Raw genomic sequence first — 25,726 nt, forward strand, 5'->3', positions numbered from 1 at the left:
ATATCGCCAGTGCTGGATGGTGCACTCATTTCATGGGGTGGGTTTGCTGCATACCTATTCAGAACATGGACAGTCACTATTAGAGGCACAGTTGCCATGGTACTGGCTCCTGGAACAACATCATGATCTAATACCACTCATACAGGCCATGACTCATTTCTTGCTCTGCATCAGCTGTGTATCTGTTTGAGTACACAGACAACGAACCTCAGGGAAGATCTTCATGGTTCTTATTCTTCATGAATATTTTCTGTCCTCTGCTCTAATTTCCCATGGCCATCCTGCATCATTGAACTGCTTCTTTGTCCACTGTTTTCTTTTTTGACAGAATCTTGATCATTGTCCTATGTAAACCCTGCAACACACTTTATGACATTGGACCCAAGTACACATTGTATTGTGGTATGTACATGCGGTTGGACTCGTTTCTTGCTCTGCATCAGTTGTGTATCTGTTTCAGTACACAGACAACAAACCTCAGGGAAGTTGTGAAGAAGTTAATGAAGATCAATATGAAGAAAGTTAGAGTGTGGCCCAGATGTCGAGAGCAGAGAAACTATCCTTGGACCAATCAACGCACAGAATAATTTGTGGGCAGTTTGCTACTCACCTGATGGCAGGATGATGGCCATCGGCTTATATATGGCGTTCAAAATCTTGGACGCCAGCGGACTGCTCAAAACAATAGAAGACCACCGCTTGCCAGTGAACATGGTGCCTTTGCATTAGTCAGCGGCTCTCGATGTGAAAATGTTTTCCGTTTGCTTATCTCTATCTATCCAGATTAGTAGAGAATGCCCCTCTTTTCCGCAAAAACAACCGTAGTCAACTTGATATGACGTCCTTCTATTCCCCCCATACTCCACTCAAAGTCGCGCTTGTTTCTTTCTCATCAACTACGATCGCCAGTATCGTTGGGACTAGACATGACGTCCGTGCTTGATACCACCGCCATCGGAAAGGTTCAACGCCCCCGCAGACATGTCAGGACGCTTACCGGTATGTCCAATCCGTCAGGTGTTTCCTCGACAAGATAGGTGATATATTTCAAACAGGATACCTACCAGAAAAGGACTCCGAAGGCAAGGAAAAGTGGCCTAGAGGCGAGGAGAAAGTGTGGAAGGATGGATTGAGAAGCCTTGATACAGGTAGCTTATCAGAACACCCAGTTCGTGTATCGCTCAACCACCTCCTACAGGCGTGTCATCCATTACCAAATCGATCGTCAACCATGTTCAAACGTCTCTGGCTCGCCAGCCACACGAGATCGACAATTTCGGAGCTTACCAGGCTGCAGCTCTCTCCGTCCGTGATAATCTGATCGTATGCCCCCTTATCTCATATCATTCCACCCACCCAACATCATCTCCGATGCACAGATCAACTGGAACGAAACACAACTGCACTACTCTCGCACCGCAGGAAAGCGGGCGTACTACTTATCTCTCGAATTTCTCATGGGCCGCGCGCTCGACAACGCCCTCCTCAATCTGGGCCTCAAGCAGCAATATACGGAGGGGGTCGACAAACTTGGCTTCAATATGGAAGATCTCCTAGCACAGGAACGTGACGCCGGGCTCGGCAATGGTGGCCTCGGGCGTCTTGCCGCATGCTACCTCGACTCTTCCGCATCCCAGGAGCTTCCTGTATGGGGTTACGGCCTGCGCTACAGGTATGGCATCTTCCAGCAGCTCATCTCTCCCGACGGACAGCAGCTGGAAGCGCCGGATCCTTGGCTGGAGAATTCGAACCCATGGGAGCTCCCTCGCATTGATGTTAGCTACGAGGTGCGGTTCCACGGCTTTGCAGAACGCTTGAACGATGGAAGCGGTCGCGCTATTTGGGAGGGTGGTCAAGAGGTTCTCGCGGTCGCTTATGATGTGCCCATTCCTGGCTGTAACACGCGCAATACGAATAATCTCCGTCTGTGGGAGAGTAAGCCGAAGAGGGGCTTTGATCTAAACAGTTTCAACGGTGCATTTACAGCGACATCGTTGCGTCCTTTACTCAAGTGATGAATCTTAATTGCAGCGGGAGATTACGAACGTGCCGTCGAGTCTTCGAATAGCGCAGCAGCGATCACATCCGTCTTGTACCCCAACGACCATACCACCTGTAAGTATCCCTAACAATATGAAAAGTGCGTTGTACTTAGAGGTCCGTTTCAAGTTGGAAAGGAACTTCGTTTGAAGCAGCAGTACTTCTGGACTGCAGCCAGTCTCGCGGACATTATGCGGAGGTTCAAGAACATCGGAAGGCCCATCACAGAGTTCCCTCAATGTATGCGATCTTGTTTCACTCCCAATTATCAAAGCTCATATTCCTTCTAGACGTCTCGATACAGTTGAACGACGTAAGGCCGATATATGCATATGCGCGTACTAAGACTAACTATACTTTACTGAAGACGCACCCGACCCTCGCCGTTCCGGAGCTCATGCGACTCCTCGTTGATGAAGAAGATGTTCCATGGAATGCTGCTTGGGACATCGTCACAGAAACTTTCTTCTTCACCAATCATACTGTCCTCCCGGTAGGTCGAGATAATGTCAAGTTTTCGTGATATAAGTGTTGACACAAGACATTGATGATAGGAGGCACTTGAGACATGGCCTGTACCCTTGATGGAACATCTCTTGCCCAGGTGAGTGTCATGTGTTGTAACGATATGGTGGCATTAAAGCTATCTGTAGGCACATGCAGATCATCTTTGATATTGTGAGTCTTGTGTTATACCACTGACCTCTTTACTGAATCACATTGGATTTCAGAATTTGTGAGCAGCGGAAAATGTTGTCTTGTACGCTGACCTAAATATCGGACCATAGGTTGTTCCTACAGTGTAAGAAAGACAGACTCAATTCCATATCGAGCGTCCGGCTGATCTTTTCAACAGCTGTCGAACGGAAGTTCCCTGGAGATAGGGAGCGGCTTGCACGAATGTCATTAATCGAAGGTATTGTGATGTTGTAACTAATGATTCACGACTTAAATGTTTCCTCAGAGAGCGTTCCTCAGAATGTTCGCATGGCTTACCTGGCATGCATCGGTGAGTTTCGCAGGACTCATTTCATATTCCTACTAATGTGCGTGTGCATAGGCAGTCGCAAAGTCAACGGCGTGGCCGAGGTAAGTCTTCATCGAGTATCCACCGTCCGTCTGAATATGTGGCATTATCGCTCCTCCAGCTGCACAGCGAACTGGTTCAGACGACTATTTTGAAGGATTTCGTAGAGTTCTATGGAGTTAGCAAGTATGTTCATTCAGCAAATGAATAGTCGCACACTGACTGTGGTTTGCGCGCAAGGTTTGGAAACGTGACCAACGGCAGTGAGTTCCATACCCTCGATGCATTTCTGCTTCTCATCATCTTGCAAAGTCACTCCTCGTCGGTGGCTGGACCAGGTATGTGGCTATCTTAAATAGGTGTGACATCGATGCTAAATCACACATACCAGTGTAACCCCGGACTCAGCAGGCTCATCACCACGACCCTGAATATAGAGAAGAGCGTGTGGCTCAAGGACCTCACCAAACTCGAGGGTCTTCTTGATTATGTCGAGGACGAGGACTTCAGGGAAGACTGGGCAGCTGTAAAGCAAGCTAACAAGGAGAGACTTGCTCATCACATGCAGGTTACTTTAGGTCTCAATGTCAATACTGAAGCCATGTTTGATGTCCAGATCAAGGTCAGTCGGACATATCATATTGCGGAACTTGAGGGCTGATTAGTGTTTCAGCGGTTGCACGAGTATAAGGTACGTAGACACCAATGTATGTCCTCTCGAAGTCCGATCCATTAGTCCTGTTAGCGCCAAACTCTCAATATTCTTGGTGTCATTCATGTGAGCATCATCAACAGTTTGATCGTTGAGTTTGCGCTCAGCTTTTTCTAGCGTTACCTTGCGCTGAAATCTATGACTCCCAAGGAGAGGAAGACAGTGACCCCACGGAATGTCTTCTTTGCAGGCAAAGCCGCCCCAGGGTGTAAGTAATTGCGCGCGTCTACGATTCCATCGAGCTAATCGGCATCTAGATTACATCGCCAAGCTGGTTCGTTCGACGAGCGAGACGCATAATCTTATGATGCTAACGAACTTCTAGACCATTCGCTTGATCGTCAACGTGGCTCGCGTGGTTAATTCTGATCCTGACATAAAGGACTGCTTGAACGTCTTCTTCTTACCAGACTACTCAGTCACCTTGGCAGAAGTCCTTATTCCAGCTTCGGACATCAGCCAGCACATCTCCACCGCAGGCACAGAAGCTTCTGGCACGTCCAACATGAAGTTCTGCTTGAACGGCGGGCTTTTACTGGGCACTGTTGGTGTGTACTAGTGTTATCCAGTGCAATAAAGATCTGACTGTTCGGATAGATGGTGCGAACATCGAGATCGCGGAGGAAGTTGGCCCTAGTAATGTTTGTATGTAGTCTCGCATTTATTACCTATGCTACGGACTTACTGTTCTCTCGTCGCAGTCTTCTTCGGTCACCTGACACCCGCAGTGGAAGACCTTCGTTACCAACACGTATACCACCCCGTTCCTGTCGAGCAGAAGTCACCTGCTCTTGCACGAGTTCTTAACGAAATCTCATCTGGGTTGTTTGGCGACAGCGTGTACGAACCGTAAGTAATGCTCCAGCAAATATATTATGAAGTTCACTAATTTCTTTGAACAGCCTGCTCAACACGATTCGTCAGGGAGATTATTATCTTATTACTGAAGATTTTGACTCCTGTGAGCATCTTATTGTGCGGGCGATAGCGTTCCTGATGAGCCCTTTTCAGACATCGAGGCTCTTCGTATGGTAGATGAAGCCTATAATGACCGAACGGAGTGGATTAAGAAGAGTATCAGGACCACTGCAAAGGTATGGTTTATCATTTTCAGTAAGAAACGGCAAACACCGAATAATCCACGATTTGGAACAGATGGGCAAGTTCAGCTCTGATCGTGCGATCCAAGATTACGCGCAGGAGTACTGGAACATTGAAAGCACCAAGGTCGAGTAAGCATCCGAGAAAGGCATATGGGATATCAAGGAAAAATGGTGGGGCCGTGTGCGGGCGAATGACGATCCAAATGACAGTTGTATGAATAAAGTGGAATAAGGTGATATCTGGAATCCTGGATATAACAGTAAATGTAGATTAGTTGAGGCTAGCGAAGGAGGTATGGGTGCAGATGGGGACCAGTAAATGACAAAGGACAGTTGGAGGTTTCGCAACCAATGATCAAACATGAAATGATAAAAAACAAACCAAGAACCAATCAAAAAGGTAATCACGATGGATCTTCAACACTGCCCTCAATATGATGGATACTCCTCCGAAGAGATGTCCGTATCGTCCTACGCATCGGAAGATGATGGCGGTTCCATGGACGCCGCACCACTGGTATATTCGATGGGTTTCGACCCAGCAGCGGGTAATATGGGTCCAACGGGGGGTTCCTCCGGAATTTGGGCCCCAGCAGCTACAGTAATCGAAGCGTGTGCAAGAGTAGCCTCGGTGCCTTCACTAGTGGGCACCTCAGAGGGCGTTTCCTCCACAATGGAGGTCTGTTCTTCTGGCCCGATGAGCGGCTCGTGTAAAGCGTCTACTATGGGGACTGCAGGGAGAGTATCATCCGATGCCGGCGTCTCTGGAGTTCCAACAACGGGCGCCTCTATATCATGTATAGGCTCAGGCACTGTGGAGACGACCTCTGGTTCTTCAACAACCGCTCGTTCGGGCTGCAAAATAGATTCCTCGACAAGCGTAGCCTCATATTCTGGAACAGATTCATCGGTGATGGCTACGAGCGCGACGGACTCGCCAGTCTCAGGGGTCTCCTTGTCGAGAACGTTGTTGGCTTCTTCGACCAAGGTTTGTTCATGTGGCGCTGCTACAGAATTGTCCTGCCGAGGCTGCAGGACATGTTCTGTGGGTGCGGCTACGGCAGGTGACTGAAAAATTTCCTCGGGGATAGATCCCTGTGATTGTGCAAGCGGTTGAACAGCCTCTGTGGCGACTGCACCAACTGTGGCAATAGCAGCGATGCCCAGTCCAAGTTCCTTACTTGTACTCGTCACAGCCGTCGGCGTCTCAGATCTATCTTCCTCAGGCAAGATCTCACCAAGCTCACCGACCTTGGGCGACTTTCCCATTATACCCTTCTTGCCCTGTCAAACCCGTCTTACTGGTCCCACCAAAAAAGCTGAATCGCTTCCTCGTAGCAGCAAGCGTGCCAGAAATATCTGAGCGGAACGAAGGGCGGGGCGACGTGCGACCACGGCGCTCGGGAGACGTCGTGCGAGGCTGCGGGGGCTGCTGGCGTACATACGTCTGCTCGACGATGAGCCAACTGACAGCTTCATTCGTAGGCAACGGCTTGAGCCCACAGATAACAAATGAGGGCCAGTTCTCCGTGATGGGGTCTGTAATGGCGTCAGACCAGAAATCAATGAAGGCCTCATCAACTTGTGTCATGTGGACACTCGCGAGTTTGGTGCTGAGGACTGCGGGCTCTTTGGTGCTCGTCTCGTATGGGGAGTCAGCGGAGCGTTGTCCCGAGCGTGACCTGCCCCATCTCTTACTCGACTTAGGGAACGCAAGCGGCTCTGTAATCTCAACATCTTTGTCTGTATCGAGGAGCGTTGCAGCGAGGGGTGTGACTGAACTTGTTTCACCGAAGCCGCTAGTGGAGAACTGTGCCCAGTCGCTGATAATTGGCGAGGAAACAGATGAGACGGGGGACGTTGCACTGTTCCCGTTACCGTTTCCATGGGCAGCATTGTCCTTACTACGATCGAAAATCTTGTTAAAGGGCGAAGAGCGTCTGGGCACGGGCGATGCCACTTCAATCGTTGGAGACATGATTGGAGAAGAGGCGTTACGAGATGTGGACGCGAGGAGGTGGATCGTCTCATCCACGAATACCCGACCGAACTGTGGGCCATCCTGAGCACCAGCTGCCGAGGATGTAGAGGTAATTTCGGTGGCGGTAGTCTTGAGCGCGTTCCACAACTCAACATGCTCAAAGGTTTTACCTTCAGAAGATAGGTTGAATGCATCCAAGAGAAGGCGAACGGGCGATGGTTTGGGTTGTGGTGCAGACTCTGACAGAAGGACTTCTATGCGCACGAAGAGGACACTGCAGCTCCGCGTAGAGAAGCGAGGATGGGGAAGAAGACCCTCTTCAATATCGCGTGAGCCCCTCGAATATGGATAGTGCTTGACAAGTTCCTGAAGTCGGGTGGGCAGTCGAGAGTTGAAGCTTTCCTCCCTGTGCTACGGTCAAACACGCCCTCAGCTTCATGAGGCGTACATACCTGATTCGTGCAAGGAACAAATGCTCCAAAATCCGGCCAGCGCGTTCCCATCGAGCATAAAAGGTAGTCCAGTTGTCGGTTTGCTCGGTCCTCGTCGCGGTGAGTAACCATAAGCCCAAAAACTTGGAAAGCTTGCTACCAGAGATGCTGTTCGCTTCAGCATGCGAAGCTAATGCGGATATGATGTCAACAGTCGCAAGAAGCAATTCGATGTGCGCTTGAGGGAGCTTGGGGAGGAGCAACTCCGTGAAACTCTTGGGTGGATACGATGCCCCTTTTTCAGCATCGAAAAAGGACTTGTACCACGCCCATTCAGGTGCAGAGACATCCTTGCCGAAGGAGTTATTTTCAAGCACAAGGTGACGAAGGCCCCAACGGAGGACAGCTGCAACATCATGAGGAGAGCGGGTGTACTCGAGCTCAGCCTCAAAGGCGGATATTGCCGCGACAGGCGTTGGAGAGAGTGCGGTTGTGCGGCTTTTGGGAGCCAAAGAATGGATAAAGAGCGAGATCAGCTTTCGTTGAATATCGGGTGACGCAGAGTGCCAACGAGGGTGCATGATTCCAAGAGTTTCCAAGCCTGAGACGATCACCAACGTTAGATGATTGTATGTTAATTAATTAGTAATAACTTACCTCGCTCAGTGATGGTCTGGGCACAGGCTCGAACAAGTATAAGAGCTTCCAAAGGATTCAGGAGCTTTGCACCGATGACAGAGTCATCGAGAATCCTTTGAGACTCGGGATCAACTTCGAAAACGCCAAGTTCAAGAGACTCTGCAGTGTCTTTCAGACTTGGAAGGTGGAGCGACAATTGGGGAAGGTTCTCCGTGCGTTTATGCGAAGAGTGAGGGGAAGTAAAACGAGATTTAGGCCTAAACAACGAGAATCCTGCATGATCTTTATCCGTCTGATGCTTTGACAAGGTGTTAATATTGGGAGCAGTAAAGTTCAGTGGAGAAACAGCCTCGTATTTTCCGTCCAGTAAGCCGTTGTCATTAGAGTCCTGAAAAGGCTTTGCTTGGATTCTGTCGTCACTTGTCTTTCTGCCAAAGACCTTGTTCAAGAACGAGGGCATGGTTTAACCTATCGCTTGGATCTCAGCGAGAGAACCGAATGAGCTGGATGGTTGCAAAAGCAGGCCATGATCAGGAACTTCAAGTTTAACAACAAATCAAAGAATGAAAACCTACAGATTTCGCGTTTTTGAGTGGCGCCAGAGTGATGGACGCTCGTTGTGCTAGACAGCGCGTATAATAGCTCCTCGGTGATCTCTCCTGCACTAAAACGCAAACTGTCCTATTCAAAATCTTCCACCACGAAACCACGTGGCTTGTGCGTGAACCGATCAACAACCGCAAACCTGGCAGGGCCGAACACCTGTTAAGTAGGACCCCGGCTCCGTAACGTTAGTACCAACCAGCTCAAGGAGAAAATCATTATCCATGACACATGTCTTGTCGACAGCGATGACGGTATGTTTTTCTCTTAAAGATACGATTGATTACAGGTCTGGGCTAAGTGTACCCTCAAATGATGACCTTGGATCTTCAAGCTTCAGGCTTCGACTTATGGAAATGATAAGCTTATCATCGACGTGGCTAGAACTAAATGGTCTGACCGGGGACTAGACGCTGACGAGTACTATCGCGCTACTAGGAGGCTGAACGACCACGATTCAAATTCCACGGTGACTAAACTTCGACTTCCCCCTTCTGCGGAGATTCATCTACCGTGACTCGTTAGTAACCGGTCAACTCATGGAGTCATCGCTGCTGGAAGAATAGTCATGGTGAAGTTTGGCGCTTCAACAAATTGACGGAACTTCCATACGCCAGTCAGCGCCAAAGAGCCTGCCACATTCTTGAATTATCAGCGCTTGGTGCCGCTGAGGGCTATATGCTCCGAAGCCGCGGGCTTTTGAAAGGTAATTTCTTATTCTGCCTGTCCTTGAAGTGTTGATCTCTGTTTATCTGCAGGTATGGAGCTCGAGACGGTAGCATTAAGTCGACTCGGTGCACGGTCCCGGAAGTGGCAGAATTGCAGGCCTGTCCTAATAAGTCAGTATATCAGGCCCGGCGAATTGTCATTGGGCGTGTTTTGAAATTCCCGGAAGAGGACTCCTGTCGTCGCGCTCCTCCATGTCACCTGTTCCCCGCAACCGGATCCAGTACTTGGCTTTTGGATGCGTTTGCGGATATTCGCCCACAGCGACAACCCGAGCACCTAATTAGTGATATTTCCACCACTGCGACCCCACAGCCTGTCACGGTGAAGTACCCCACCCGAATGTTAAACGGCTTTGAAAGCTTTCGTCAAACTTTGTATGCGCGAAGACCGAAGGACTTCCCTTCATTTCGCACTGTCGATCTCTCCGGCACTCACATGGTTTATAATAGATGTGCGCTTTCAAGAAGACCAGTAGTTCGGAAGCTCCTAACTCATTAGAGCAATCTTGTGTCGGGTACCGTTTGGTAGGTACCGAGTTCGTGCTAAAGCACAACCCTGCCTGCTCTTCGCACACTTATATGTCCAAGCTTGCATTATTACGGTCATCACAGATACAAGCGACCATGGAACATTCGACAACTCGCATACTAATAAGGAACCAAATCATTTCGTAAAATACCTGGGTTGGGTTGCTTCTTGAGCAATACAGGCTAGTAGCCACACACACTAGTAGCATCATGACATCCCCAGTGACACTTTGTCTGGGTGCAAACCTTATCAGACGTGAGCCGCTTCAGGTATTGACTATCAATGAACGGTGTACCAACTCGAATGATACAGTGTCCTCCCTGACTCTTTGCGGGGACAATTAATTACGGCATACCGGCTATCTGAATACACACCCAAGTATGTTGTACGACTGGGTCACTGCAGGGACAAAGCGGCGAGAAGCTAACCATGCTGCTTCTTCGAGGCCGATGTACCGCGTCCCTGACCCTTGCAATTTCAGTCACTCCTTGGCAAATCCGATGGGAAAGGGACTCTAAGTTAACCATTGACATGAGGTTTGTCTCAGGCAGGATACCGAGTCACAAGCTCACTGTATTACGTTACCTACATCATTATTGCGACTGGGCATCTGGAGTATATGTGTTATTCGTTTGTTCAGACTCGAGTGAATTGCTTGTTGAACGTTGACGTTGAGCGTTTAAGTAGTAAGATCAGGTTTAGGGCTGCTTGCAAGGGCAACTCCGCTTGTCAGACAACAGGCACACAGTCACAGAGGCTGTCCAGCAAGCAATTGCAAGCGAGCTGCAGGCGCCTACTGTCTATGTGACCTTTCGCTATCGCCAATATCTTCGGGAAGCATCATGTCGTCTCAAAACGGAGCGTACGACCAAAACCTACTTGATGAAGCTCCCGCAGCAACGAGGGCGCAGAGGCAGGTGTGCAGTACCAGTTGACTCACCTGTCCTATTTTGTCGTTAAAATATATCCAATTTCTAGGAAGGTTACAAGGTTGATTTACTCGATGACCGTCCTACCCGCCCCACATCTACCCAACCACTCAGACCTCCACACACAATTCCTAGTGATACAGACGTCGAGAGCAGCTCATTGACACGGGAAAAGATTGTTCCTGGAGCTGTTACATATACCTCGCACCCCACTCAATCTTTTTGGCGGACTCGCAATGGCAAAATCACCATCTTCGTTATTGCCATTGTCGTTATCGGTGCTGTTGTTGGTGGCGCCGTCGGTGGGACTGTCGGGAAAATCGGCTCAAATAACAACGCCCCTCCTCGGAATGTAACCTCAGGCAATTCTACATCCCCGTCTGATGTGCCGGGGACAGGTCAAACAAATGTTACCACTACTCCATCGCCGTCCTCCTCCACATCCTCCACATTCTCCATACTCCTCCCATCTTCCACAACCTCCACAACCTCCGCAACCTCCAGCGTCAGTATTTCTGAGACCTCGGCAGGGAGTCAGCCGACGGGAGGGAGTCAGCCAGCGGGAGGGTAATTGGGCAGAGGATGCAGGAAGCGATGACGGCACAATGGCGTTTTATCGACTTTGACAAGTAATTTCTCTTGCGGATCACTTTCGTTGGACAATCATTATACATATGTTGCTACCTTTTTACTATATGAACAGAATATATATGATACCAAATAACATTTCCTCATGCAGCTGTAGAATCCGCGTTACAGTCGTTGCAACTTAAGGCAATGTATACGCCAAGATTTGTCAGTTTCCTGTCCGAACGTTTATGAGAACCAGCCTTTGGGCTGATCCACTTCATCCTGTTTCACTTCCCTATCTCTCTGCTGCCTGATGGCTTCCAAGATTCCTTTCACGCCCTCGACATCCCCTATACTGGCACGTCCACCAATCCAGTCCACGACAACGGGCCATTTGAACGCATTCGGGTTTTGCTCCGCAAGACTCACGATACCTTTGACACTTTGCGGCTGTTCACCTAGGCCAGACGACGCCGGATGCGCAGATAAAAAGGTAGACAACGCAGGGGGTGCAGTAGATCTCGGCGGAGTGATATACGTAAGAATGGTCTTCAATTGATCGGCGGTCGGAGGTTTCGTTTCAATGACTTCTAGATCAAATTCGAGCGGGGACGCCGATTGCTTTCCAGGGGGATAAGGCGAGGAGAGGGCATTCCGCAGCAGTGCGAGGGCCTGAATTGATGGTGGCGATGATGGGTGGTGACTGTGTGGAAGATATATTCAGCTCTCATAAGATTTCCTCACGGATGACGGATGATGCACACAAGATGGAGATTTGAGGCTATGGTTGATGTTCAGCTCATCCCAGACAGCTTCAGGTAATTCCGGGCGCTCACCAGTGAGCGTTTGAATCCAGAGAACATATCGGAATATTTGTTGTGGTCGACGTTCGTAATCAAGAAGTTCCGTATATTAGTGGCGTATGTATTGGAGTTTGAATTAGTCAGCTGCGTCACGTACCAATTGTTCTCTTCGAAATGGGAGTGACGCCTCATCAAATGAGCCAGCTGCAGCGCCAGCGATAGGTGACAAACGCTTCATGAGCCTTATCGAGTTCCGAGCCGAAGGCATGGTCATTTGCGCTGACATAGATGTCGGAATCTCGATAATACAAGAAAAACTATGCGTAGCTCCATGCATATAGATCCCTGTCGGGATTGATGTACCACCGACACTTGAGCGTCGTCATAATGGAGTAGCGGTTCGTGATCAAAACAATGTGATATGTAATACAAGAAAATGGTACGTGAAGCTCGGTGTCGTAAGTGGGGGAGAACCCAAAAGTGACCTGCACGATAAGTTCGCAAGGCCCCAAAACAATCACTGGTGGTATAGTATGTACTAGGTGGTGGGTGATAAATAGATTATGGATACATTTATAGCTAGCAAGATGAACAAAAATGAATTATGATGACACGAGAGGTATACTCTATTCCGACTCGAATGGTTTAGATTGATAACGAATTTGATTCGTAGGTGGGGTATGCCTGTGAAAAATCGAATGCGCCGGGTTCTGAGAATAGCGTCATGTGGTTCGAGAAGATACCATCAAAATTGAGGCCGCCGATGTCGAGCGCTCCATGCATCTCTTGGCTAGTGCTGAAGGAAGGCGCTGAGAATGAACGCGGCTGTGATGCCCTCAAGGCCTCACGAGACATAGCATGTGATGAAACCGCTGAATTATCAAGAGAATGTGAAAGAGCGCTTGGGCTGGAGTGACTTGAACTGGGGCACGAATGAGAGGATGATGCATAGGGGTGGTAGTGTTGGCTAGAGCCGCTGGACACAGAATGCGAGCGTATGAGAGATGGAGTCGCGCTCCTGTGACGTCTGTGAGGTCCGACCTCTGAGGGTGCTACATGGAGAGACATATTGTCCAGGGCAAAATCTTGTCTATGAGACGGAGCTGAAAAAGACGTCATGGTCGATTCCCCGTTGCACGTCGAAGTCAACGACGGAGAATTCATGAAGGGCTTGGCCCAGGTCATCTCCGCTGACTCAACATACCCAGTGTGGTTCCTGGTGCCATTTTGCAAAAAATAGCTGTTACTGAGCCCACCGTCTGAGGTGGCGTCGGTATCCATGACAGGGGAGACGCCAGACAACGCAACTAGACCCTCTTCGTCGCCTTGCACATCTTGCACCTGGCCTTGTAGTTCCAAAACACACGTCTCCATGTCCTGTAAGCCACCCTCTGCAAAAGAGAGAGCGGCAGTAAAGGCAACGTCGCATTCGTCTGCTTCCTCGTTTTCCATGTCAATATCGCACGCATTTAGATCCACAGAAGCTGACTCAGCCCTTTCTACCCGTGCGTGTATGCGAAGATGCTGGTTAAGATTGTCCGACCGAGAGAACCGCTTCCTGCAAAGGTTACACGCGAATGGGCGTTCCATGGTGTGCGTCCGCACGTGCCTCTTTAGGTGCTCCATGCGCTTAAACAAGCGGCCACAGGAATAGAGGGGACAAGCAAACACCTTTGAAGTGAGCGTCATCCCGCTGGTGGCGTGATGGCCGTCAAAATCCGAAGGGAACGAAGGTGAGGAATCCTCCGCAAAAGGATGGAGATGAGATTGCGATGAAGGCTGCTTGATTGATGACCGTCCGAAGACTGATCCGTTTGGAAGGGTGGCAGAAGTCTGTCCTGGAGCGAGTTGCGGTGTAGCGGACCAAATTGTGTTATCGTGGGCTTGTAGCACAGCCTTTGCTCGTCTCACACTAGGCTCTTGTTCACCTCTCGCTTGAGAGGTGAACATATCAGAAGCTGTCATGCCGGAATCATTGAGTCCATAGCCAACGCCAATCTCGTATGCGTGAATGGGCATTTCTTCTGAGTCACTGCGCGTGACCGCATCGAGCCTGCTAACTGGCTTTTTACGACGTTGCTTGTAGGTGGGAGAACCTTCGAAAATAGAAGGAGGCAGGCATGCCATATAGGAACCATGCAGTGCTGAGGGAAGATGAGGGACACCTTCGCCATCAATACGACAGTTACTAAGATGCAACTCCCCCGAGTTAGAGTTGTGCATCGCCCCCGCACGTGAAACGGTTGGTGCTGATCCGTTTGTGTCATATTTCCCATTCATCTGGGTAACGTCAGAATTGCTGATGACGTCGCCATTGGCTTGTACGGTGCTCTGTCCCTTGCTGAATTGTTCATACAGGCTGCGCTGCGGCTCGTACGTAAACGAGAGTGCAGGTTCACCGACGATCTTGGTGGTCGGTTCCGATTTCATCTTCTCGCGTTTGAGATCGCGTTCGAGGGCATCTAAGAAAAGGCGATCGTGAGGAACCGAGTACCTTTCGAGGAAAGTGAGCCACAAATTTCAGGACAATGGAGAAGATACATACCAGTAGAACACCTTTTGCTTTTTCTGAGTACGTATGCACTGATATTTGAAAAGAAGATCCAGAAATGGTGACTGATGTACATGAGACGGAGTATCATGAGAAAATCTGGATGATACTAACTTTGGGTTCCTCCAAGCAAGCATCGACACCAGGCTTAAGATTTCGCAGATCGCTGAAAACACCTTCCTCGAATTTTTTCATGTTTCTGACGGGTCTTCCAAATGCCTCAAAGCGGAAAACGAGAGCACGGACAATATCGGTGCCCGTTATGTGATAGCGATTATTCCACGAGACACAGGTAATGTATTCCGAAGAAGGAAGAAGGAAGCGGTTCATGGAGGGATGTGAAGAGGCTGGGTGGCCAGAGGAATCCATGGGAAACGAATCATTTTGTGCTAAACCAGAAGCTGTCGAGGACCATCGCGATGGGGCAGTAGCGAGAAAATACTTGAGGCTGTCCAGTTGAATGAGATTTTCCTGTTCCTGCACGGTCAAAAGCCTTGTCAGACTTTTACATGCACTCAACCCAGTGGCTGAAGGGTTAAAGCGAGGAACAAAGGCAGATTGACTGCGATCAGTTATGTGAGGCTGGCGGGATTGAAATGAAGCTGTTGTCCGTTGGGGGGAACGATGGCTATACATTGGAGGTGATCCTCCTGATGTCAGAGCGATAGAATTCGTTACGCGCCGATCAGACGCTTGCGTGAGATGGGCATTGGGATGGTCATTCAGTAGAGAAGGGGAAGAAGATCCGGAGTTGGGTGGTGGAGTCAGCCCTGCAGCGCCTGTATCGAGTGAGGAATCAAACGATTGTAGATAAGGGTTCATGAGATCACTTGTTTCAGTGAGGTTGTCGTGAGCCGTAGAGAACAGTCAGACGCAGGGCTAACCTGGTATGATGGTGAGCTACAAAGGTTTGAATTCAAAGTGAGGATACGCACTACTTGAATCAAGAAGAGAAATTTGAAGACCTGGAGGAGGAAAGATGGATGCGATGACCGATTAGATGAAAAGTAGGATGATATATGTAGTTATAAAGGGAGTAGGGTGATCCAGTTGCGTGTGCGCCGGAAGAAATATATTATATACAAACCATATCATAGAAGTTATAAAAATAAGGAGATGGGCCGGGGCAATCCAGAAATGATCATGAAATCATTGGATGCTATAGTTTGGGCCGCATCCACCATTGGAAAGGGTGTTGTTGGCGCTGTACGGTATACTGATGGCATCTCTACTTGGTCAAGATACCGGGGCAAGGTGCTTACCAAATCAATCCATTTTTAGTTATCTTCTCCGACCCTGCACAGCCTCACCATCCTGCCTTAGTGCTCACATGGACATCCCAACGTACAGCACAGCACAGTAAAAATAGTACCTATACATCCCTCCATTCGGGCATTTTCTAAACACATCGACAGGCGCTTTTCATTGGTCTCACTCGGTACAACGTTAACATGGCTGTGTTCGAAATCTTAAGATCACGTCCCAATAGCACCGCGGAGCGATATCTCGTAACCCCCGAACTTGTCGTGTTACTTTGATAAGGTCGGCAAATGCAGTGGTTCATCTATACGCTAAGCTGATGGATGCGCTGATGTTGGACCTGAACCTTCGGTTATTATCCCCTTCACTAGTATGCACCATCCCTGCAGCCTTCGCGGGATGATCATGCTATGATGCGATCTACTGTTCCATGTGACTTGTTGTATTCATACTTCGAGTTACACATGCATTTACTGATCCTTTAGCACCGCAAATTAATTCATAACTTATCATCCGGACACCTTAGAGTGCCCCGGATCGAAGTCTCCCTATCAAGACACGAGTCTGACCCAAGACTATTAGCGATCCGATCACCTTGATCATCGCGCATCCTGAATTCTGTTACTCAGTTCAGAACAAATATTGCAGGTCCGCCACTGATCTTCGTCCCGGATGCCGTGTACAGCGTTTTACAGGATTTTTACCCATCTGCATCGCGAACTTAGTCCTCAAACACATCTCATCGTCGTATGGGAAACTTTAAGTACAACAGGATGTGTTCATCAAATTAACTTCGTCGAATATGATTATTGATACGCTCAAGTGGGTGGGCAACGTAAGTACTGCACACTACCATTATTGTTTCCCGACCCGGATGTTGACCCACACAGTGGCTGAATAGAGTAAACACCGAAGTGAGGATTTATTTTCGAGCTGAGGCTTCACCTCAATTCGCGGGGGCCAGCGGCAAGCCGACCCAAAGATGTTACGCCACTAGGCACTGATAGTTGCACACCATGCCCTCTTATCAACGAGCGTGAGTTCAAAACTGAGTTGTCGGTTGCTACAAACCTAAAAGAACTCGACAGTCGTGATGATCTTGACGTCATAGCATAATGAGAATCACATATATGCGATATCACTGGAGGAAGAGCGTACCTGAAGTATTCATACCTTGAAACTGTGGGTGTGCATTTCGTTAATATTCGTTCCGCCGGTTGAGTGAAGAATGGAGATCGTTAGAACATACGTACCGCTTTCAGCAATCACATACGCATTTACGTTGCCCGACGAGTATGACGATGGAGCTATTTTTTCAGGGATGATGCTACCTCCCTGTAATAGCCATAAGGATGGACCGATTCTGAGCACAAAAAGCCCACACACGTGTTGTCCCTACCAGTGAAATGGAATGTCGCTGCGGACTACGACAGATACAATTCAAGTAAGCATTTCTGCAGCGGTCCGAGCAGCCAGCCCAACGAATTCCGGAAGTGAACGAGGTACTATCTTGACAGTTTCTCCGTGCTACGAAAGTAGCGGGAAAGATATGTTGCCGAACGGTAATAGATTCTAGACCGATGTGCTCGGGATATTCACAATAAGAAACGTACCAATGAAGCGACAAGTCGGTGATGGAGAGCCGACAGCGCAATCTTGAATTTTAGTTCTCAGGTCATGACACCGGACGTTTCTGCTCTGTTGAGGCCTTGATTTACGGGATGACATCAATTTAGAAGCAAGCTCAGGGATTACATACACGTAAGCTGCGAGACAATCGGTCTCGAGGAGAATAGGTCTCATCGAGGTTTGCCTGTCCTGTAGTGCATGCTTCGCCACAACAACAGTTCTTTATCGAGTAGATATCACTGTGATGTTGAAGCGCCCAAAACAGGTAATAGGTCGATCGATCGGGCGTTTGTTTGGTTCTAAAGCTTTTGCTAAACACACCAGAACTGAAATTCATTAATGTATGCGAACCTGAAAGGCATTTGGACCAAAAGTCAGGTTCTTCGCTCATAAATCAAGCAACGTTATGGCTTCCATTGCTGACCGTTAGCAATCATCTGCTGACGGAGCTAGGTCGCACCGTTTGTCCAAGTACCCCGAGTTCCCCGAGTCATTTCTTGTAAGGGTCCGCAGTATCTACCAAACAACAGCCGTCAACAACTCGTCTGAGTTCCTATTGAGCGGTCCATACGGCTCTGGCCGCAAATTTTGTTGTAAGGGATCTTCACAACTGACCATCCCAAATATATTCCAGGAAAAGGTTCCTCGACCACCTAACTTCTGATGCAGTCCCACTTCCGCCCCCTTTGATCGCCGATCTTTCATCATCCCGGCAGATCACACCGTCAGCTTCAATAGCAGCAACCATTTCATCTGCAAGTCCAATCGTGATATTCTCCTCATGGGCAATTTGACTTGTCGTCATCATACCAGACATGGTAAGATAGCCCACTATGCGGGCTGTAAACGAAGCGTGGGTGTACGGCGGCATGTGGAGGACGGATAAACCTGATTTAAACACTCTGCTGCGGATAGGCGGTGACGTATATGCCGGGAGGTGGGGGAGTACTTGCAAAAAGGTGGATGGCGGAATTAAAGCTGCGTAAGACGTGTGTTCAGCAGCTCACTTGGGCAGTGTCAAAAAGGTTTCCTTACCTACGCCCCTCGCGCGGTTCCACCCGCCCCAAACCTCATCCAGTCCAACAATCCCCCGCTCTTTCATAACCCCGACCGATTTCTGACCGGGAATATCATCCGGCGACCCTTGCAATACCCTCGCCAATTCCCGCGCCAACTCTTCTATCCACCTTCTTTCGTCCCTGATCATATCCAGCGTGACGGGAGCATTAGACATTTGTAAACCTAGCTGCGCAAGTGAAGAACGTATAAATTTGGCTTCTTCAGGCTCCGTCGAGGGAACAAGCGTGGTCGTCGAAAATAGACTTGACAATTGGGTGCCTGGGGTTGATGGGGACGAAGTCGTGGTTGTTGTAGAGGATGCAGTAAGTTTCTCGTTCAGCTCCCCCGCAAGGTGAACAAGATCCTTTGCTTTCATCATTAAGCCCTCTAAGTCTTTCAGGGCATCGTTCAGATCTGTTTGTGTAACATGGGCCGAAGCTTCTACGTTACGCATGATTCCGTCTTAAGAACCAGTCATCAATGTCAGCGCCGACGGTACCAACAAAATAAATTTGTATTTCCTACCTATTCCAGAAGGACGCATGGCAACGGGTGTCGGACCATAATTAGGGCTTGTAATGGCGAAGCTAGAAGTCCCGCTTCTCGCACTATGACCAATCCGTTTTCCCTAAGTGTCGGGATATGTGATTAGTTATATCTTTCTCGAAATGATGGCACCATGCTTGCCTCCCAAGCCTGAGATCTAAGTGCACGCCTGAGCAAGTTGTAAAATGGTTTATCACCGCCTTTGCGGAAGCTTAATTTGATGAGGAGATTTGCAGGATCGATGCTGCCACCTACGGGCGATACTGGTCGAGTGGAGGGGGCGGATTTTGCCCTCATACTCCCAGCGTGTTCAACATTGGGAAGTGGCGTTGTGCATATTTCGCAGACACGCAAAGACGGGTGATTAAGGAAGGTACATGCAGGACACGCAATTCCATCAGAATCATCATTCGTTGATGGAGGAGATGGAGGTCCCGGAGAACTCGAGGAAGATAAAGAGGTGTGTGAAGACTCGGGAAGGGAGGAGAATAAGGATTGAATTTGAGATGATGCCTCCGACGTTGCTGACCCCGCAGATGCGCTGCGCGGAACGCCACATAGAGCACATATTCGAGCTGCAGCTGGACTCAAACCTGGAGGATTGCGATGGCTACAGACTTCGCATTCCCAGCTCTCGAATATTTCTGTTCGCTGCCCAGACGTTGTGGTCAAAGGTAAGGCAGTATCGGCGTCGAGGAAGAGTGAAACCTTCGGTGCAGATTTGAACAAACCAGCATAGTAATTCGTCCGTACCACATGAAGTAGACCCATAGTAAAAGAATGCGATGTAGGGTTCTGCGAATGAACGAAAAATAGGCGATGCGTAGAGACGTGAACAGAACCTGTCTGAAAGTCGGGAGCTTTCTGCAGACTGTTAATCGGTGACATGAACACAGAAGCCAGGCCAAAGACAGAAAGCACACGCACCCATCATATATGCCTACACCATCCTGGGATGCCAGGAGTTCTTCATCGTCATAGAGGAGTGCAGGGACTGGGATGGTACCATCGATTGATGCTGTATATCGCCGAAGTGCCATGAGCAATGCGATTTGGAGCAAGTATGAATCAGAAGACCAAGTAGCGGAACAATGACTGTTGGCGGGTATGGAGATGAAGGCATATCGGGATAGGAATACAATCACACGGCTTACCTTTCGCACTAAAGATAGAAGAAGTCGGTGCTCTTTATGAATGAGCTCGAAGTCCTCTCAATGCAATACATTCGACCAGCTATTGAAGTTGGGTATATATGTGGGGTGTTCCAAATAGTTTGAGACGTCCGCAATGCACATAGAATCGACGCAGATATGCAGCGTCGAATGCTTAGTATCTGGAATCGGATGTCGGTGCCAACGGCGGTGACAGATATTATTTATGTACGCGTGTTTATGCCCACTCGCCCAAGCTGGACCAATACAGCCGCCCTTCAATACACGAAACATACAGCAAGGGTAAAGCATGTGCAACTTAGCCATCTTTCTTTGCGCGATAATTGAATCGTTTCTAACATCCTACACCATTCGTAGACTCGTTATGCAAACGACACCCCAGGAGTGTTGTTGGTGACAGCAACTTCATGTCAAGTGACATACGTACATAAGTCCTTGGTTCCCAAGCCTCCTCTCCGAGGGCTGTTTGAAAGGCTGCCCACTTCCCCTCCTTCATTAACCCAGTCGATTAGTCGCAGCCCGCTGCGCTGGTATCTAGAACCAGGTGCAGGAGAGGCTAAATATTGTCACCTTACGATGGTGTCAGATCTGAGATCTGAGGATTGAGTCCTCAGGTCACTCCCGTGTTCTACACTATCTTTTTTTGCTCACTTTTTCAGGCCATCTTGCCGTCTCGTACCGGCTTTATCCTTGCCCGGCATTGCATCAGTTGCTGCTACCAAATAGGTCAGTTTCACAGAAAAACGCCTTTGTATCGACATTCACGTCTCGTTCAGTTCGATTCCTTTCCCGCTTTTTACAAGCTTCTACCACTATTGTACCATCCAGAAGAAATGCATCGGCTCGAACCCCACTGACTACGTATGACGGGATCCTTGGGACAATCTCCATGTCGACTTCCGCTGGAATCGTGGTATGTTCCGGGTTACTTGCGCAATTATGGCTCATCAAGTATCCTAGCCTATCCCGTCTTTGTGAACTTTGTTTCGCTTTTTGCCGTTCTCATTAACTGTCAATCAGTCTCTATTTTTAATGAACAAACTCCCGAATCCTATGTCTTGTCCTGTGCCTCCATGAGAAAGCTGTCCTCTCATCGGGTTGGTGAGTAGCAACCCCAAGTCGTCGCTGGGGCCAACCAGGCCCCATGTTTCTTTTGGCTACGCGATTTGTTCTCATATTGGTATGTACCTCAAGACACTGCACTCTTTCTATTAACGACAAAGAGTCGGATCCATAATCATATCGGATAATTACTCTCAAGCCGGACCCTGCGAATAGAACCCCCTAAGTCTTGACGGCGTATTCACTAGCAGTTCATTGATCTGTCACACTCATCGATCGAGTATGATAACCCCTCTTTTACTGGCATAGTGTCTTTCGGTACCGCATAGACCCGCGCCGGTCTTTCCCCGATCATCCCTCAGAATAGTCCCGGCCGCGGCTGCACCGGCTTGACGATCGGATGATTTAGAGGCTGACTTACACCCACATGTTAAGCTCTCGTCTGCCAGTCTTCCGCCTCCAGTGGACATTCGAGTTTATGATGAATGCCTGTGGCCCGGGCTCTGCATTACCCGTTGTCATTTAGGCTGTCATTCGGGTATCATCTTGTACCTCGATTGTCGAGTGCCAGTATCGTGGCTGCGCACGATCGCGTGCTCTGATCAGCCACATCCATCTCATCTAACACTATCCACAATCTGGTAGATCAGCACTGGGTACTCCAAGGCACCGTTGTTTGATTGGTAAGTTCCATGGTGCTAAGGAAGCCGTGCGAGACCGAAGCTAGACGTTGTATGTCTATTTCCATCGTCCCCATATGGATGGCGTAATGATTTTGCCTCTTGTATTAGAACAATATAGCGGTGATCAACGATTCATGATCGGTCGGGCACTGGGACTTCCGTCGCCCGAACGAACAACGGTGCATTGACAAATCAGATCTATAAACGTTGGTCTCGCTCTGGTAATCACTGTGCACATGCGCTCCACCCCATGAGATGATGCTATCACAAAGCCACTGAACGGAGATGTTTTCAGAGAAAGGTGGGATATCTGGGCCATTGCGGTAGACTTACCAGAAGTCGCATAGCAATGTTGCTCTTACTTTTTCTTCTTTGGCTTTTTCTTCTTAACACCTCCAGCTGCAGGACCCGCAGGTTGTGCAATGAATGGAGACGACGAGCGTGTCTGGTCTGCGTCTTTAGTAGTATCAGGCGCGCTTAGGGAGTGTACGATTGGTGTAGGGCGTTTATTCTGCATTTTCTGCATTAGTGATAGGTTCAAAGCTTCGAATCGATTGAGGAAGATTGAGGAGTAAGTTTTGAACTTTATGCACTGCAGAGATGTGTAAGATGTAAGCAAGGTGCAGATTCAGAAGTAGATAAGATAACGACACACTGTTGTGTCATCTGTAATCTTCAGGACGAGCTTGCCCTCTGATGATCTCCACTTCACACAGTATCGAGCCTATGGACATGTTATCGGTGTCAGACGGACGTAGATATCAGAAAGACAAACTTTATTGGGAGATTTTGTGTAGAGATTTTCAGCTGCTTCCTGATACTCCTGCCAGGAGGCGATGTATACCATGCTCGCATGAGTAACGCACACTCTAACAACTTGATGAAGTCCATTTGGTGCAAGGTTTGGTCACAGGTCACAGGATGTCACACTATCACACGTCGATGGTCACGAGCAGGAAGCGATTCTGAAAGAGTTAAACTGTAAAAAGCACTACTGGTCAGCGTTCACGCGTGCCGCATTCCGTCGCGTTTTACGTCCGACTCTTGTCCGACTCTGTGTCGCGGACTCTTGAACGGCTTTCTTTTCTTCCTCTTTGACTTCATCCTTCTCAACCACAACCATAATGACTACGGATCAGCGGAAACGTGAGTTAGGCAGCTTGCAGTGTGCACCATATCAGGCGCCTTCCTTGCTGACAGAATCAACTATAGCACTCCCTTTCATCGCGAATTTCGCCGCTGGCGCAATTGCTGGTGTCTCAGAGATTTTGACATTTTACCCTCTAGGTGAGTCGCATTCATCTAATAAGACGCACACTCACTCGTAGTTTAGATGTCGTAAGTACACATGTATACAGGATGCTCGGGTCGATGACGGAGTATGACTCAGGTGAAAACTCGTATGCAGCTTGAGACCGGAAAGGCCAAGCATGGAATGGTCGGCACTCTATCATCTATAGTGCGGGAAGAAGGGTAAAGTCATGGCATTACAATCTTCACGCGACCACGCTGCTGATATCCTCATAAGTTTCGGCCGACTTTACCGAGGTCAAGGGTGCTCTTACAGTCTTCGTTACGGGGCCTTGAATTTTGTTTACAGGCTTGGTCCCTCCTCTTCTTCTCGAGGCGCCAAAGCGCGCCGTTAAGTTGTGAGTCAGGCTCTCGCAGGTATTCCGATGTACTGTCTTACCGCCTCGCAGCGCTGCCAACGACTTCTGGGGGAAGACTTACATGGGCTTTTCCGGAGAGTCTAAGATGACACAGCAACTCTCTATTTTGACAGGGTGCAGTGCTGGTGCAACGGAGAGCTTCGTTGTCGTTCCATTTGAGCTTGTCAAGATCAAGTGGGACCATCACTATCATACGTCCTCTTTCTACTTCTAACCCGTGTCATTAGGCTGCAAGATAAATCTAGCACATTTGCTGGTCCCATTGATGTCGTCAAGCAGGTCATCAAGAAAGAAGGTCCTCTTGGTCTCTATGCTGGCATGGAGGCGACTTTCTGGAGGTCAATGGATTCACAGTCTAGCGTCCCTGATTACTGACCCAAGAGACTAGGCACCTCTGGTGGAATGGTGGATATTTTGGATGTATTCATCAAGTCCGCAGCATGTTGACACCAGCTGAGGCAAGTCTTCAGCAATACGTCGTGGTATTTTTCTCATCGCCTAGCTTAGACGCAGCAAGGGCAGCTGTTCAATAATTTCGTTTCTGGCAGTGTAGGTGGCTTCGTTGGAACTGCCATAAATACCCCGTGAGTGGCAATTCAGCAAAGTTAGTGAAATGAGACTGATGTACCTCTCAGCTTCGATGTATGCTTTCCTTTGTAGTCCCCCAGTCTGGTCAATGACACCGCCACTTGTAAATTTAGGTCGTGAAGTCTCGCATCCAAGGTACTGCTAAGGTCCCCGGAGTTGTGCCAAAGTACAATTGGACATATCCTGCGTACGTTTCTTCCTGCGCTGCGAGGGAGATACTAAACAACGTAACAGACTAATGACCATCATGCGCGAGGAAGGTCCTGCAGCTCTTTACAAGGGCTTTCTGCCAAAGGTCCTCCGTTTAGCGCCTGGAGGCGGCGTTTTACTTCTAGTGGTGGAGTTTACACTTGGAGTATTCCGGCAGGGTAAGTCTCTGCTCATTTTCATTCTCTGCCATAATTGACTCTGTTTCAAGCGCTTGGTTCACCTTACATATAGAATTTGAAGTTAGCGCTTAAACGCGGGAAGGCTGAAACACCAACGTAGCTAATAAGTTATACCACACTGGACCACTTTCGTGAACATCTTCACAAGAGGCTGTAGCATCAATCGGAACAAATCTTGATGCAGAAATGATTCTGATTTTGAGGTAGCTGACAACGGGCCACAGCCCATATGGCATAGCGATTGTAGTCGCCATGATCCGATGTCTCAACCGCACAATGTTCACACCACTGCAGAGCCCATTCAGACAATATCAATAGTCACCGGCAAACACAATACGCGACCGAAATTGACACATGCAAAAAGGCTGCTACTTCCTCCGCTGCAGGTCGAGAGCCGTCAATTACTCCCAGATATAACGGTATCTCAGTTTGGAACCCTCCTAGCGCAACCCCGGTACGACCATATACATGCGACCAAGGCCATTTAAATTTGATGGGCCCTCAGAGAACGACGAGCGGTATCAACAAATGTTTGGAAGGATGAATTAGTAATAAAAGATGAATGACGACATCTCATCTTGGTTGCCAGAATCAATGGCACTGATAATGAATAAGTTTCCAGAGCCAGTATATGCGTCTTTCGCCAGAGAATATATCATCGTGCCGCCATACTCAAGTAAAAGCAAGCAGGGGAATTGAATTCAAGTATTTGATTGATAACTTTGGACACATGATATTGTGGGAGTGTCAGTCTGCGTTAGCACGTTCGGGACAACGTTTATTTGAGGTTTGAATCGACCTTCACCACTCCAATCACACATATAAACATACGCATCCCTGCATACTTCGGGGCTAGGGCGAAAGGCTTATACTACAAACTTATATTTGGTTCTATTATTTTCAAAAGCTCTTGATAAATAAAACCAAATAAAAGCTCCGCAGAGTTTCATTTTGGTGCGGATGGTTGTGCGGATGTCTCAGACTCGCTGCAACTGAATTACATGACGCACTCATGAGACTCA

At 48.6% G+C, this 25,726-nt stretch overlaps 10 protein-coding genes across 10 annotated transcripts; 4 read left to right on the forward strand and 6 right to left on the reverse strand.

The window, feature by feature from the left end:
* The first annotated feature begins 705 nt into the window (after positions 1-705).
* On the forward strand, positions 706-5,184 carry BJ212DRAFT_176132 (glycosyltransferase family 35 protein). Its single transcript, XM_041342562.1, has 29 exons — positions 706-999; positions 1,056-1,148; positions 1,199-1,323; positions 1,380-1,974; positions 2,032-2,115; positions 2,170-2,280; positions 2,331-2,353; positions 2,408-2,533; positions 2,595-2,644; positions 2,694-2,718; positions 2,772-2,776; positions 2,829-2,842; positions 2,897-2,956; positions 3,005-3,049; positions 3,101-3,129; positions 3,189-3,253; positions 3,308-3,330; positions 3,380-3,405; positions 3,459-3,689; positions 3,741-3,758; positions 3,813-3,845; positions 3,897-3,987; positions 4,037-4,053; positions 4,105-4,327; positions 4,377-4,424; positions 4,481-4,628; positions 4,682-4,740; positions 4,791-4,873; positions 4,935-5,184. The coding sequence occupies exons 1-29, from the start codon at positions 927-929 to the stop codon at positions 5,013-5,015; spliced, it is 2,604 nt and encodes an 867-aa protein (XP_041193374.1). The 5' UTR covers positions 706-926; the 3' UTR covers positions 5,016-5,184.
* BJ212DRAFT_176531 (uncharacterized protein) lies at positions 5,115-6,245 on the reverse strand. The gene has a single exon (XM_041342564.1). The coding sequence runs from the start codon at positions 6,149-6,151 to the stop codon at positions 5,354-5,356; it is 798 nt and encodes a 265-aa protein (XP_041193375.1). The 5' UTR covers positions 6,152-6,245; the 3' UTR covers positions 5,115-5,353.
* On the reverse strand, positions 6,040-8,683 carry BJ212DRAFT_176129 (uncharacterized protein). Its single transcript, XM_041342561.1, has 4 exons — positions 8,509-8,683; positions 7,952-8,436; positions 7,316-7,895; positions 6,040-7,269 (listed from the first exon to the last, which is right to left on the reverse strand). Exons 2-4 carry the CDS (start codon positions 8,391-8,393, stop codon positions 6,126-6,128), a joined length of 2,166 nt encoding a protein of 721 aa, XP_041193376.1. The 5' UTR covers positions 8,394-8,436; positions 8,509-8,683; the 3' UTR covers positions 6,040-6,125.
* A 1,419-nt stretch (positions 8,684-10,102) lies between these two features.
* Positions 10,103-10,501, forward strand: BJ212DRAFT_176367 (uncharacterized protein). Its single transcript, XM_041342563.1, has one exon. It carries the CDS (start codon positions 10,223-10,225, stop codon positions 10,460-10,462), a length of 240 nt encoding a protein of 79 aa, XP_041193377.1. The 5' UTR covers positions 10,103-10,222; the 3' UTR covers positions 10,463-10,501.
* An 11-nt stretch (positions 10,502-10,512) lies between these two features.
* BJ212DRAFT_1587519 (uncharacterized protein) lies at positions 10,513-11,348 on the forward strand (the record flags this gene model as incomplete). The annotated part of the gene is made up of 3 exons (XM_041342408.1): positions 10,513-10,710; positions 10,772-11,227; positions 11,253-11,348. The coding sequence occupies exons 1-3, from the start codon at positions 10,636-10,638 to the stop codon at positions 11,346-11,348; spliced, it is 627 nt and encodes a 208-aa protein (XP_041193378.1). The 5' UTR covers positions 10,513-10,635.
* Positions 11,349-11,538: 190 nt separating this feature from the next.
* Positions 11,539-11,994, reverse strand: BJ212DRAFT_1271184 (uncharacterized protein; the record flags this gene model as incomplete). Its single annotated transcript, XM_041330941.1, has 1 exon — positions 11,539-11,994. A coding segment is annotated over one exon (456 nt), but the record flags the coding sequence as incomplete, so codon positions are not given.
* Positions 11,995-12,513: 519 nt separating this feature from the next.
* On the reverse strand, positions 12,514-15,632 carry BJ212DRAFT_176124 (STE like transcription factor-domain-containing protein). The gene is made up of 4 exons (XM_041342560.1): positions 15,582-15,632; positions 14,761-15,530; positions 14,641-14,711; positions 12,514-14,589 (listed from the first exon to the last, which is right to left on the reverse strand). Exons 2-4 carry the CDS (start codon positions 15,466-15,468, stop codon positions 12,741-12,743), a joined length of 2,628 nt encoding a protein of 875 aa, XP_041193380.1. The 5' UTR covers positions 15,469-15,530; positions 15,582-15,632; the 3' UTR covers positions 12,514-12,740.
* A 2,507-nt stretch (positions 15,633-18,139) lies between these two features.
* Positions 18,140-20,180, reverse strand: BJ212DRAFT_1446868 (EAP30/Vps36 family-domain-containing protein; the record flags this gene model as incomplete). Its single annotated transcript, XM_041338312.1, has 5 exons — positions 18,140-18,513; positions 18,571-19,056; positions 19,120-19,222; positions 19,282-20,011; positions 20,068-20,180. 5 exons carry the CDS (start codon positions 20,178-20,180, stop codon positions 18,140-18,142), a joined length of 1,806 nt encoding a protein of 601 aa, XP_041193381.1.
* Positions 20,181-22,523: 2,343 nt separating this feature from the next.
* BJ212DRAFT_1246691 (signal recognition particle, SRP9/SRP14 subunit) lies at positions 22,524-22,904 on the reverse strand (the record flags this gene model as incomplete). Its single annotated transcript, XM_041329665.1, has 3 exons — positions 22,524-22,649; positions 22,713-22,781; positions 22,833-22,904. Coding segments are annotated over 3 exons (267 nt in total), but the record flags the coding sequence as incomplete, so codon positions are not given.
* Positions 22,905-22,972: 68 nt separating this feature from the next.
* BJ212DRAFT_176756 (mitochondrial carrier) lies at positions 22,973-24,860 on the forward strand. Its single transcript, XM_041342565.1, has 14 exons — positions 22,973-23,203; positions 23,270-23,344; positions 23,391-23,395; positions 23,448-23,530; positions 23,586-23,605; positions 23,658-23,706; positions 23,758-23,901; positions 23,955-24,065; positions 24,116-24,185; positions 24,235-24,311; positions 24,363-24,369; positions 24,429-24,502; positions 24,550-24,683; positions 24,734-24,860. Exons 1-14 carry the CDS (start codon positions 23,182-23,184, stop codon positions 24,754-24,756), a joined length of 894 nt encoding a protein of 297 aa, XP_041193383.1. The 5' UTR covers positions 22,973-23,181; the 3' UTR covers positions 24,757-24,860.
* The last annotated feature ends 866 nt before the right edge of the window (positions 24,861-25,726 follow it).

The sequence above is a fragment of the Suillus subaureus genome (assembly GCF_016647635.1).
Source record: "Suillus subaureus strain MN1 chromosome Unknown BJ212scaffold_15, whole genome shotgun sequence".
NCBI lineage: Eukaryota > Fungi > Basidiomycota > Agaricomycetes > Boletales > Suillaceae > Suillus > Suillus subaureus.